The 15,268-nt window shown below is 34.2% G+C and overlaps 1 protein-coding gene across 2 annotated transcripts in view; it reads left to right on the plus strand.

Annotated features, from left to right (window-relative positions):
* The window catches only part of LOC129245781 (arginine kinase-like), a 91,203-nt gene that overhangs the window by 16,393 nt on the left and 59,542 nt on the right, over window positions 1-15,268 (plus strand). For both annotated transcript variants that reach the window (XM_054884163.1, XM_054884164.1), the window contains exon 2: window positions 9,410-9,466. In XM_054884163.1, the coding sequence (XP_054740138.1) occupies window positions 9,410-9,466 (57 nt within the window). The remainder of the gene's footprint in view (window positions 1-9,409; window positions 9,467-15,268) is intronic.

Below are 15,268 nucleotides of genomic sequence, written 5' to 3' on the forward strand. Positions count from 1 at the left end.
TTTCGTTTGAAAGCTAATAGGAAGAAGTGATTAAATATGCATAGCCTTGGCTTTGATTTTGCCCACTAAGTTGAACGATATAAAAACGTACGCCTACTTTCTTTTCTTAGTATATGCAAACGAAACAATTTTATTTGTATATGTACCTATTTTCGGTTGGTTACATATCACTTATACATATATACATACATGCTTATATGCTAAGAAAAATATTAAGAAATTTGACCTTGGCATACATGAATGTGACTAATGCCTATCCCTACATTTGGGGAACAACAACAAGACGATAAGAGGAGAAGGAGCTCGGCCAAACACCAAATAAGGAGTTTAAGCGCCAATTATATATGCACATACAAATGCACATATGTAATGCCTATCCATATGCCGGATGCGAGTAATTTACAGAAGTACCTAAGCATATGTGACGCCCAAAATGTGATAAATACTATAAGTATATTTATAGGTACGCACACTAAGTATTCATTATTTTTGCTGGGTTTAAATTAAATTTAGGTCACTAAGATAAATTAATTGAAAAATGTCTATAATATGCGCAGAAACTATTCTTTTTTGAAATTTTACAATTTCAAGAGGAAATAATTAAAATTTGCTTAATTTTGTTTCATATATCTTAAGAAATATTATACAAGGATGAAACCTAATATTACATAGGATGGCACAGATTTTGAATCAAAAACCAGGCCACACTTTTCTGAAGATTGATTTTGGCATGCTGAGTCGGAGTTTGATCTCAGAATAGCTCCATCACATCCGGTTGCGAAGATACAATGCTCGTAAAAAAGTTCCCGAAATATAATTAGAGAATTCCAAATACAAGTTTTTTCCCCAAAGTGATATTAGCGCATTCACAGTACTCTCCATCAACTGGAGGGTTTGATCTCGCTCTCGAAACATTTCTGGCACCCTGATTTCGGCATAGACAATAGAGCCGTCTTCCATTTTTCCATTTCCATAGTGGTTTTTCGACTCGATTAAACAAAAAAAGAAAATCGAACGGGGTTATAGGAGGTGAATTCACTGGCCTTTGGATAGTATTCGTTTCGTTCTTGAACAAAAGTTCACGGATGATAATGGCACTGTGCAACAGTTCGTTATGATGATGCAAAATTCACGAGTTATTTTCCCGCAAATTCTTTCTTTTTTGGCGAATATTTGTTTCACATAAACGTCTCAAAACGCCCAAATAATAGACCTTATTAACTGTGTGACTTCCTGGCAAAAATTCGTAGCGTAAATAACCTTTGTTAACTATGGAAACGGGAAAATCGCTTTCTTTTCTTGACTGAAAATGACGTAGTTCTTTTGCAGCTCTCCATTCGTTCGCTTGATGTCCGGACTGTCCATAAGCGATGTTGAGGGCATCTGCAAGTTTTCTGATTGTTAATTTGGGGTTATTGATCATCTTTTCCATCATTATATTGTTTTTTTTACCTGTATTGAATTCGACGGCTACTACGTTCGTTGTCCTCAAAAGACTCACGATCTATTCTGAAGCGTTCATGACACTCGTAAATAAATGTTTTCTGTAGAATATCATTGCCGAAACATTTTCCCAACACTTCAAAGGCTCTTGCCCCACTGAATCCATTCTTAATGCAAAATTTAATAAAAATTCATTTTTGCAAATTCAAATCCAATTTGAAAACTTTAAAATATTGAAAACACGTGCAGAGGTACAGTTTGTGCCAGAAAAGATATATTTTGTTTCGCTCTCAACTGCGTAATAGTTCCACTCAAGGGCTACGACGCCAGTACTAACTCACGTTCGTGATGTTCGAAACTTTCCCGTAAACGCAACCAAACCAAAATGAGTGCGAAGTACGCAAAGCGTTTCAAATCGGTATTTTTATAGAAACAAGAAAATGGTGTCACAGTAATGGACTAGCCTTCTCAGTCCCCAGACACCAACCCCATTCCAAATGTGTGGGGAATCATGAAAACGCATCTTGCCGGAAAGATAGTCCACGATTTAAAGCAACTCGTGCGTCAACTTCGCAAAATCTGGTCCTCATTGTCGACGAGCTACGCAGAAAAGCTGGTTCAAAGCATAAAGAAGATGCCAGGCTATACTCGACAACGATGAAGAGTACACGGCTTATTGAGTAATTGCAACTCGTATTTGTGTAGTTCGTGCATAAAAAAAAAATTAAATATATATATTTTATACTTCATGAATAATCGCGGTTCCTTTTTTCTGACACAGACTGTAATTTACCCAAGACGCACAGTGCGCCGATTCCCAAAAAGCTGGCCAAAAGTGAAAAAAAAAAGTTTCTAGATAGAGTTTTTTTGTCTTTGGGTTGGCTACAGTAATGCCTTGAGTAGTGAAAACCGTTCATAGCAACGTCCTGTACCCTAAGTATCCTCAGTCGCAACGTTTGAGCATTGTATTACTGTCGATGAATAGTGAAAGTTGTACACATTTGAAAGATTTTGTAATGGAGTAAATTGAACAAAACCAAATGGAATCGTCTTCGGAAGGTTAGTAAAATACGAGAAATCTTTAGTACATATCAATACCTCGACACAAAATTTTTAGCTGCAGCAATACGTAGATACATTTTTTGCAATTTTTTTTATAAAATTTGAAACCTATTAAAGGTTACTCAAAAAAGTAATGGTTACTGAATAAAACAAGACTCAGCTGCTACCACTTGTTACCTTGCGACCCCGAAAACATATAAATTTACATGCATCTTGATTATGTTCTTGAATATACGCTATTTCACGTGAGGTGGTGGCCAATAGGCGTGGAAGGGGGTGGATTTTCAAAATTTTAAGATCAAATTCGTAAGCAGAGACCCCGACAACCCCCGAGTAAGAAATTTTGAATCAATTACTTAATTTTTTGAGTTTTGGCCAGCTTTCGGGAATCGGCCGCACTGTGAGACGGCGTAACTTTTACAAATGTCAAGCAATGACGATACAATTTTGGTAGGACTGTTAATCACAGATGTGGCAACCTAACAAAAAGAACAGTTATTTTAGAGCGGCACCTGATGGTTGTTCCAGAAATTTATTGAATAAGATGGTATTTCGGCTTAAAAGTTGATAAATAGAACTATGACAGATAAAAACATATCGCAGCATATGTATATTAGATGTAAGTAAAGCTCATACTGTACTAAATATAAAAACTCATGGATCCATTTAAGTGAACGTGTTTGAGAAATCAAGTATCCAAAGAAATGCCCGGAATTTTTTAGATTTTGTGCGATCAGACACTGGCTATGTTTTTCTTTGAATTTAATGCGATTACCGTTCTTGGCAAAAGGTATGCGATATGAAGTAAGATATATTCTATGCTTTTGATCGCATGAACTATCAAATTCAGGGTTCGACAGCTAATTCGGCAAATTTACTTTGAAGTCGATGAAGCGGGAAACAGTGAAATTTGCGAAACAGCAACATTTGGCTATTCAATATTTCCAACAACATTTTCTTGATTTTGTTTGCTATATTTGTAATAATTTTTGAGTTTAAATTTGTTTAACATTGTCGAATTTAGTTCTCTCTGCAACTAACGCACTTGCTTAATTTTGAGCTCCACTAGATCTGTCTCCATTAAGGCAGCGAAGTGCTTTGCTTCACGACATATTTGAAATAGAATGATATGCGATGAAATGCCCACGAAAAGCTTATCTCTTAAGTTGACTGCTTCGTGTGCGAGAAAACTGACAGTTCAAATGCGATCGGCAATCGCAGGTGTAGATGTTCAGTAAGTGAGGATTTTTTGTTGCTTTTCAAGTTTTATTATTTCGCAATTAAGGCGGGGATTTGGGTACCCAGTATGTTCAGAGCGTGACCGGTAGTGAACATTTTTGTATTGCTCCTCGGGGTTAGGGAAAGAAATAAAAAAGAAAGATAGTTTGCTGATCTTGAACTAGATGTATTTTTGATTAGAGTAGCCACCTGTCTAAATATACTAAAAAAATTAAAACGAATTTAGCAAAAAAATGTTAACAAACAAGCCAAAATATTCAAAATTACTTAACTAAAAACATGTTTTTGATTATAGTTGCCATCTATGAAAAATTAATTACATTATTAAATTCATTTAGCTAAATTTTAGAGAAAAATTTAAAATGCTTTCAATAATTTCAGTAAAGTATAGCTAATCAGAAAAAAATACTATAGGCTTTCTAAACAGAGGTCTTATTTTGATACTGAAAGAAAAATGGTATTTTTTAATATAAATGATCGGAAGTTTATTTCATTATAAAGAGGAAGGTACGCCGTTAATAGTGGAAAATAACATCAGGCAAATGACCACCACGACCACGCTTACAAGACAATATCCTTTTCATGAAATTTTCCATAACCGAATTGCAAAGTGGCTGCCCTATGTCCTCGATGGCCTCACGAATTCCATCTTTGAGGTCTTGAATCGACCCTGGGCTGTTGGCGTAGACAGCGTAAAGCTTTTTCATTATTTCTCTTTTAATATGTCTTATTGATAACTGATAAGTACAGCTTTTTCAGCGAAACAAATCTTTTCCAACGCTTTATTAATTCATGCAGTAAAGGGCTAAAAAATTAATTAATAAGATAAACTAAAAAATTTTTGCAATACTGGCAAACAACAAGTGCTTTTCGCATTGTTTATAAACGGTGGTTAAGGTTCAAGGGCCGGTGTTGATTTTGAATAAAATACAATTTTTTTTAAGAAATTATTGTCGTTTCTCTTTATTATGATAATATTGGCATGACTCAATTACGTATAGAACAAAATATCGGCCAAATAGCCGCCACGACCTCGGCGGCACACCTCCATCCGATGGTCCAAATTTTCGATGAAGCTGAGGCATAATTGAGGTTCTATGCCGTTAATGTGCCGATTTATCTCATCCTTTAGCTCTTGAATTATTGCTGGCTTATCCACGTACACATTTTCTTTCAAAAAACCCCAAATAAAGAAGTCCAATGGTGTCGTTGACGTTTAGGTGTGGTTCACATTCAACATAGGCCCTTAAAATTTAACCACCCTTTATATTGCATTTTTATATTTTAATATTTTTTATAAGGCGTTTTTCAATAGGTGCGCTTCAACTTTTTTCCGATAGTGAGGGCGAACGACGCAATATTTTTTATTTTTCGCTTGTCATTTGTAAACTTCATTAGTATACATTTCATCATGGAACGCTACACACTTGAGCAACGATTGCAAATTTTTTATGAAAATAATCGTTCTGTTGCTGCTACTTTTAAGAGCATTTTTTCCAAAAAATCATCTTCAGTGATGAAGCTCACTTTTGGCTCAATGGCTTTGTCAACAAGCAAAATATGCGTTACTGGGCAGAAAGCAATCCATACGTGATTCATGAGGTACCGTTGCATCCCGAAAAAATCACTGTTTGGTGCGGTTTACATGCCGTTGGCGTAATTGGCCCATATTTTTTCGTTGACGAGAACGATCGCCACGTTACTGTGAATGCAAATCCATACCGCGATATGACAAACGATTATTTTTGGCCGCAATTGAATGGTATGGACTAAGACGACATGTGGTTTCAAAAGGACGGGGCCACAAGCCACACAGCACACGCTACAATTGATTTGTTGAAGAGTAAGTTCGATGAGCGCATTATTTCCAGAAATGGACCGGTCGAATGGTCGCCGTGCTCGTGTGATTTGACGCCTCTAGACTATTTTCTTTGTGGTTATGTAAAGTCATTGGTCTACAGTAACAAGCCGGCGACGATTTGTGAGCTCAGAGCCAATATGAACGCGAAATTGCTGGAATTTCGGCCGATTTATGCAAAAGAGTGGTCGAAAATTGGGTTCAACGATTGGACTTCGTAAAACGTGCACGCGGTGGTCATGCAAAAGAAATCGAATTTCATACTTAAATGTATATATTCAAACTCGATAATTAAAAAAAAATTAGTTAAAAAAGTCAAACCGTTTTTGTTTTATTCAAAAAAAAAGTTGAAGCGCTCTTACTGAAAAACGCTTTATTTCATATTTTTCAGTAATTCATTATTTTTCGCCTGTGTAAAAATTAAAATGATATGAATAATTTGAGTCAAATATTACAAACTTATATTGTACAAAAGCGATGGTCCGGTCTAGAATGCTGCAGAACTGCAAAGTGTTTTGTGACAAGACCGAACAGAAAACTTGTCATGCTTGGAGGAGGCGGATAGCACTGAGCACTTTCTCTGTGAGTGTCCTGCCTTTGCTAAATAGAGCAAGGCTACGAGTTTTGGGTTCCGATGTCATGAGAATGAGTAATATTTGTTCTCTTAAACTGGAGGATATTTACAGATCTGCCAAATAATCTGGAAATTTTTTACAGGACTAACTATCTCTATCTCTGTCTACATTCTTTCCTATCTCTTTCTCTGATACTGTTCTCCTTCCCTCCTTGACTATCTACCCTCTTTGCAGAGCTTTAAATACAATGGGCTTTTTAGTCTGAGTGTTTTAGGAGCCACCAAATATCCTGGTGCTCCTTGGCTGGACCTTTTCAAATTTCAATTTCAAATAAAAGCTAATCACAATATTCGAAGAAATATTTTTAAGATATTTAATTTTTTTTAATATTAATTAATGAATTAAAATTTACTACAAGACTTGAGTAAAATATTACAATATTAGTGTCTGGCGTAAGATTTTCAGGAAGATTTAAACCCCGTAATATTTTTGATTAGAGCTGGTTGCTACCTAAAATTTTAAATTAATTTATTAATTATGTAAAATATTTCAAGCCTTGTATCAAATGAAAGCTGTTCAATATAACTTGATTGCAGAAATATTTTTGAATAAAGTTGCCACCTTTATGGAAAAGTATATGTGCATAATATACTGAATGATAGATGAAAAAAAAATATTGCAATTTGCAGTCAAGAAAATATATGCAAACTAATTCGGAAATATTTTTAAGTGGATGCTATATATAAAAAATACATTACAGTGTGGTTGTGAAACAAGAGCTATTCGCAAAAAGTAAAATATATTATATATTTGAGTTTCTGAGTAGGGTTGGTATCTGTGTAAAAATCTAAAATTTTTAAATAAGTTAAGTAAAATCAAAAGTAGGTCAGATTGGAGGCACTTTTTCCAATTGGGTTTTTTGACAGATCACGTGATTACTGTCAAACTAGATACTTTAGTATTTCCTGACATTTCACCATGGAAGGACTTACGCCCCAACAAAGTTTTCAAATCGTATAATTGTGTCACGAAAGTCGACACTCTGTGAAAAGTGTTCATCGCGCACTCAGGCCAACTTATGTTGTTCAGCGATGCGGCTCTTTTTTAGCTAAACTGTAGGTCCCTTCATTTGTGGAGCAACATCGAGACGCACATGTACGCGTTGATATGTATATATTTATATATATATATATATATATATATATATATATACCATATATACATATAAATATAAGGAGCGAGAAGGCATATTTAGCCTTATAAAAATACTGGCAATCACTAACAATAAACTACGATTTATTGATAAGCTTGGCAATTTATTTATTTTATATTAAATCTTAATAATTGGTTTATGAAAGTATTGTTCATTTTCTAACAAAAACCATATTAATTCAAGTTCAAAACTTTGAGGAAATTAAGAAAAAACAAAAAATTGAAAAAAAGCTTTCATCAAAATTTAACTCTTTTTAAACAGAACTTTTAGAAAAATTTCGAATATGGAGTTTTATAGTCGATGGAGTTTTGGTATGAGGAAGTGCAGTTTGAAATTGCTGAAAAATCGCGTTGGTTTTTGATTTATCCATTTTTTTTGCTGGCAATCTGTTGCATTTTCCCCACAAGTCGAATGCTTGACCTAGTTTTTTTAGTCCGAAACAACACTGAACATCGTCAGCAAAGACGAAAAAAAAAAAACAAAAATTGTCAAAGACTCTTAACTCGGCTACTCGGGATTTTGATGAAAATTCGTAATTTTGTTTTCAATTTGCACAAATTTTGATACTTGCATTTGTATGGTTTTTTTGGGAGAATTAACTATATTGTTTTAACGCAATAATTTAAAATTAAATGAGAAATAAGTAAACTTGTCAATAAATCCGTGCGCTCTAGTTATTGAACGCGGTGTACATGCCTACCTACAAGATATTCGAAGCAGCGCAGGGCAACATACTCTATGTTTATTTAATTATTAATTATATTATTATGTTTTAACATATTGAGGCATATCAACCAACGATAATTATTACCTACTCTGCGAGTAGTCAATTCAAATGTTAGGCCTTTAAGAGATACTTTTCACTTTTCGACACGTATACACAGCGTTGCCCATGCCGTGCTTTTTCACGCCGCATAGCTTCGTTATGTTCCTCAAGTTAATTAATTATTATTTTTCCCTTAGAATATGCAAAACAACTGTGTGAATGCAAATAAACATGTTGAAATAACAAATTATTGACTTTTCTAAGAAGCCGGCAAATGCTTTCAAAGTAATTGCATAATAAAAATGAAGAGGTAGTCAAATTTCCTTTTAATGCACTAAGAATTTATTGTAAGCAAGTATTATACAATTAACTTTGATTTTCGCTCTGTACTTCTCCTTGGTTTTTTTGTATTGCCGCTCTCTTCACTTCACATACTGTTGAACAACAAAATACTAGAAGTAGCAATTTTTGTAGCAAGTGAAATTCCGTTAGCTAGTTTTTATAAGCTAAGAAATTCAAATACGGCTACAAAGAATGTCCCATTTAACTTTGACCAACAAAAGTAAAAGTCCACGCGTCGCACACGTCTCTCTACCGTTTGACTAGAAGTACAAATAGCTTTTCAACGCTTGGCTTCCGGTGCCTTGGCAGCCCTGTTGGCTAGACGGTCGCACTGGTAGGCCAATGATTTGTTGGTCACTCAGGTTGCCAGCGGCGATGTTGTTGGTGTGGTAATGGTAATGACGTTGAATATTGGAATTTTCGACACCTTTTGGCCGGCGAGTTATAGTCGAAGCACATTTGGAAATCAGTTGTTGACCGGTAAGCGCAGTCAAAAGACGTCAGTCTGGTTGAAGTTAGCAAAAAGAAAAGTCGTTATATTTGCCGACAACAGAGAATACCGTGTGTGTGTGTATTTGTACGTGTGGTAAATTAGAACACTATTAGGAAATAAACCAATTTATTTAGGTGAAGTATTGGCGGTCGGCTCTGTATCAAATGCTCGTCGTCGCCAGCAGAATCATTCAAGTTTATTGATTTTGTGAATAAATGCCATGTGAAATTGATTATTGCTAATGTATTGTCTATTTTTGATTAATTTTTCTTCTGAGCTACAGATTGCTATTGAAAAATGTCTCAAAAATCTAACTATTTGAAATCAAGTAAACCGCTATGAAAAGCTTATACGCATTACTCTACAGTAATTTTAACTTTCTCTAATAAAGCCAAATTTTTCTTATTTATATTTTCAGTTCTACCAATGAATGGACAAACATCGAATCAAGGACGGAAACGTCGTGACGTAGATGGTATGAAAATAAATTTTGGTTTGATTTTCTGAAGTAAAATTTAATTTTCTTGCAAAATGAAGACTAGATGATAGAAAATTGAAGTGTTACGAACTGGTCATTACGATCGGTCAAGCTAAATGTGGTTACAGTTATTTTTTCGATTTATTTCGCCGATGAATACATCTAAACAGTTCACTAATATACGAGTAAGCAAATAGCTACAGAAAATTTGACGAAACAATTCCAGTTACGCTTAAATTGTAATTCAATAAATTATTAGCGCGTGAAGCGCCTTTTTGCATTGCCTTCCTCAGGAGCCTCTGTTCGTTATCGCGATTCACTGCTATTTTTAAAGGTTTTGGGCATATCGGTTAACTTTCTATATATAGATATATTTATATTTAAATAAATACTTCTAAACCCGGTGAGTACAGGGCACCTTCCAATAAAATTCTTCACATTTTCTTGTTCGTACAGATTGCATAGGCTGCATATTTTTGACACGTTTCCGAATTTATTGGCATTTACCATAAGCAGGCCAAATCGTGCTTTGAAAATCATTGAGACATGTTCAATCCGCATTCCTTATTTTATGTAGATTGAAACCTCTGTTTGATCTAAGTATTTCTATATGCGTGATGCACTTACAAGCGCCTTTGCGCTATGTTCTCTGGTGTATTTGGCCTTTAATTCTGTCAGTAACTGTATGCAAAGGCTGTGCCTGTGTTATTAATGCATTCGTCAGAAGTTCATCCGACTTCTGAGCCAATTTCATTGAGATGTTTATACCAGAAAATGTTTTTTCGTTTGACATACTATGATAATTTACACGGAAGTCTGCTTTCTTCATTTTAAAAATATGTGAGAACCTAATTTTAAAATAAATTATAAAAATTATTATATAATTATAATTAAAATTAATATATAATAATATATTAAAATTATAATTATATACAATTGGCGCGTACACCCGTTTTGCGTGTTTGGCTGAGCTCCCCCTCCTATTTGTGACGCGCGTCTTGATGTTGTTCCACAAATGGAACCTTTATAAGCGCACTAAATGGAGAATTTTATGAAAATTGGAGAAACACGTTTTTGTATTCAAATTATCATGTCTTATGTAGATATTTATATTATAGACAAAATAAATTTAAAAAAAGTTTTGAATTTCTGAAAAAGGAATATACATTACTACTGCTACTATTTTATATTATTTAAGCTTTATAATTATTTATTTATATTTTATTATTTATTCATTTATTCATTAATGATTAACATAATTCAGAAGAGACATTTAAGTTATTAATTCAAAACTAAAATACAAATTTGACAATATTTAATATTAAAAAGTGTAGTAAAATTAAATTATCAACACAAGAAACCATTAAATTGCTAAAAATACATGCAAATTACAATTGAAGTTTAACGAAACTAATAAGAAAACAAACGTCGAAATCCAAAAAGATTGGGCAATAATTAAAGTAAGATAAGGTTCTATGGAGTGGCGCATTGGCACTATATAATCTCCTACTAAAACCAACGCGAAAAATCTAGCAACGACGAAAATTTCTCCAAGGAACATTAAACTGTATTTTTTCTAGAAGGACCGGGTAGTCAATTTCGCCATTAACGAGATCAAAGATAAATCATACTGCCTGAAAGGTACCTGAATAACTTAATGGGAAATTCTAATAACGGTTGAAATGGTGTTCTTTTGTTGTAGTTTGGTTGTTTAATATCCGATATTCACAAAATCAATATGCGAGTATTCCAGTCCTGAGATGTGCTATATTTCGTGCTTGTGCTCCGAAGTCATTTTCACATTCTTGTACTGATTACTAAGATTAGCAGCCTCCTAGGCGTGCTTGAGGCTTTATGCTCCTCCAAGGATTCACCTAGATTCCACCAAGAAAATAAATATATACATATATAATTACCCATTTTATTTTATCGAGCTAAGTACTTGAAATAAAATTCATTAAAAGTGTGTTGTTGAATTGTTTTGCAAACTTGATAAACAAAAAATGTATACACTTCGAAGTTTTTTCTTATGGCGTCTGACCTGATATACTGGGCACTGCCAATAAAAGTAAAATCATTTTATTTACTGCACTGGAGTTTGTAGCCAAATTATCCCACCTTAGTTTTCTTAGAATGTCTACGGTTTTCTACTATTCGGAAATTTGTTGTTACGTATTTTGCTTCATCGTAAATCACTCATTCGTAGGAGTGTTCTTTTTTCTAATTTTTCGCCAGCGCTCTCACTGTTGTGTATACGAATGATCTTATAGCCTAGAGCTTAGTCAAATGAGATGTCTCTCTATTGTGCCAACACTTTAAGCAAATCTGATTTATTTATATTATTAAAAAAAAATATAACACATGAGTATAATACTTCCCAAATATTCTGTCAAAATTTCAAGATAATCAGAGAAAAACTTATGGAGATATAGATTTTTAAACGAAGGAGCTACAGCTCAGCTACAGAGACTCTAAACATCGGCTTGTGATCTTTGATTATTCAGGATTTTTCGTTGATATCTGGGTGTTGCTTCGCTATCTGAGAAGATGCATGCTTTTTATTTTTCTTTGCAGTTCATACTTAATACTCTACATGCCAACTCAATCTCTTGTATTTTTCGTGGAAGATGCCAGTATCGTTTAGCAGCCATGAAGTGTCGGGCGTGAGCTGAGAAAAGTAGTTTACAGTGCATGATTTTTGTGAATTGACTCAGAGGCCAAAGTACACTTGACAAGAGCTATCTGAAAGAATGTATAAGAGAGATAACTTTGCAGGGGGGATAAAGTTTTAAAATAAAACTATTGAATGTACATATAAAATGACTTCAAATATTGTACAATTTCTGTCTTCAGACTGGTATAGTAGAATTTCACATGAAACTATTTTTCTACCTAAATTAATTTTTTTTTAGCCTATTTCAAAACATGTGGAATGAAAGTTCATTACAAAAGGTTAGAGTGTTCCACAGACAATTTTACTAGGGGCCACCAAAAATGAAAAACACAAACATTATATAATATTTGTATGGTATAGATACGTGGAAAACCCATTGGAAAGCTCAATTGGTATGGAAATCAAATTTGAACCTATTGAACTTAATAAACAAAATAAGGAGGGTTGCTTAAAAATATATATTTTTTGTAAGGCTGATGTGAGAATAACAATCCCATGTGCCAAAAAATTGGATGCTTTCGGAAAATGCAAACATTTTCAAAGGAAAAACGTTTAGTTCAGTTATATGACTTAATTATGCAAAGAAATGTAAAATTCAGTTTTGAAATTACAAGCAAAAGCACAGAAAAGTAAAATAAATGCTTTTCTGCAAAATTTGGTTCTTGGCACACATCAAAATTCCTTGCAAACGGGTCGGTACGCTGTTTGAAGTTTGATTGAATTTTAGATTTTTCACTAAAACTAATACACTAGGACTTTTACCAAAGGGCCGCTATTGACGAAACAAAATTCAAAACCTAGTACTAGGTAGGGCGTGCTAATAAAACGAGCATAATATTTTTGAATGCATTTTTTTATCAATTTTTATTTTAAAAATGCTCTTGAACGCCACAGTTCAGTTCATTCTAAATTTATTCAGTTTATTCACTAAAGATTGAGCAGTCATCTGCATAGGTTGGGGATATGGAACACTGAGACCCATTATTTTTAAGACCAAACTTCGAAAACTCCAACACACCTTCTGCCCGAATGTGATTTTATAGTGGGAAGAATGATGACATATATCGGTAGGATGAGCCCGGAAGAAAGCTACTTAGCTCAGCCCAATCCAGCTCCATCTTAAGTTTATTGAGAGAGCTAAGTGTGGATGAGGAAATGTGATGTGTAGAGGGCACAAAATACCAAGTCGAAGTCGAAGTGCATACCACATTTTTATTCATTTATTCATTCCAAATTCGCATATTAATAAAGTATTAAGTGGCAATTAAAATTTGTTTTTGAAATGTTCTTGATTGCGATTAGGTGCTTGTTTGAATATAGTCTTGTGCTTGTTTGAATATAGTCTTTTGACTATGCCTGGTTGACCAGCCAGGTAAACCGACCTTGAGCTTATAAAATAAGTGCACGAAAATTTTCTTTACTTTGCTTTAAAATCCCTGTTGATATTTTATTTTCAGTTGATTATTCAAATTATAGCTATCGTAAAAACGGGTTTTTGGTTTTTTGGGAGTGGGCAAACGAGCTGACATCTAAATAATGAATATATTGAGCGATTTTTTCATTTTTAGTTTTTTTAAGATATATAGTAAATCGATGGTAAAAAGTGTGGAGTTGTAGATTATTTCAGTTCACCAAGAAAATATTTCTCAAAAATCAATATAAAACAGTTTTCATACAGGTTGACCCCCTTTATCTGACATTGTCCTCCCGAGTGCCAGTCAGGCTGCATTTAGTGGTTTAATCTCAAATGATATAAAATCAATACTGCTCCTATTTAAAATAAAAACTTAAAATATGATTGATTTTAGCGCCACTGCTACTGTCTGACTTATGCTTCTTACATACGATGCTATTTCGAGAAGACGGGAAAATAATTTGCCAACCGTATAGCCTGATCACGTAAATTACCTGTAGCTAAAAATTATTTTTGAACTTCTTAAAAGTAGAAATAGTATTAGACAGAAGATTGTCATCAAGTGGCTGAAAGGGCAGAAAAGAGTTTTAAGTGCTTCATACCAATATCTCTTACATCTATTAGTTGCGGTAGTACTTAGTAGCAGTTAAAACATTGTTTTTGTAAAATTATATTTACGGCAATTCCGTAATGTTATTCATTTTTATTTTCAAAAACAACAGCTGCACTAATGAATTTATAATTTTAATATGGCTTAAAGCTTAAATATTCACATGACTAACGTAAAGCACAATGGAAAATAAGTCATTATGGCAGTGCAAGCTGGAATAAATACATTTTATATGAATTACATTGCTGAAATAAATAATAGACGCGACTTAGCAACTTTATTCCAATAATGGTTCAGAACATTTTTTTAAATTAAGCACATAACCGGAATGGCGGTTGTTTACATACACAACATTTAAAGGGTGGTTAAGTTTCAAGGGCTGGTGTTGATTTTGAATAAACTACAACCTTTTTAGCAAATTATTCTCGTTTCTCTTTATTTTGATATACTAGTATAGATCAATTACGTATGGAACAAAATATTGGCCAAATGGCTGCCGCGACTTCGGCGGCACACCTCCATCCGATGGTACAAATTTTCGATGACGCTGAGGCATAATTGAGGTTCTATGCCGTTAATATTCCGAATTATCTCATCCTTTAGCTCTTGAATTGTTGCTAACTTATCGACGTACACCTTTTCTTTCAAATAACTCCAAAGAAAGAAGTCCAACGGTGTCAAATCACATGATCTTGGCGGCCAATTGACATCGCCGCGACGTGAGATTTTTCGGCCATCAAATTTTTCTCGCAAAAGAGCCATTGTTTCGTTAGCTGTGTGACAAATGGCACCGTCCTGCTGAAACCACATATCGTCCACATCCATATCTTCCAATTCGGGCCATAAAAAGTTTGTTATCATCTCACCATAGCGAACACTATTCACAGTAACCGCCTGACCGGCCTGATTTTGGAAAAAATACGGCCCAATGATGCCGCCGGCCCATAAACCGCACCAAATAGTCACTCTTTGTGAGTGCATTGGTTTTTCGGCACTCACTCTTGGATTATCATTCCCCAAATGCGGCAATTCTGCTTATTGACGAATCCACTGAGGTGAAAATGTGCCTCATCACTGAAGATGATTTTCTTCGAAAATTTG

The sequence above is a fragment of the Anastrepha obliqua genome, chromosome 4, assembly GCF_027943255.1.
Source record: "Anastrepha obliqua isolate idAnaObli1 chromosome 4, idAnaObli1_1.0, whole genome shotgun sequence".
In the NCBI taxonomy this organism is placed as follows: domain Eukaryota; kingdom Metazoa; phylum Arthropoda; class Insecta; order Diptera; family Tephritidae; genus Anastrepha; species Anastrepha obliqua.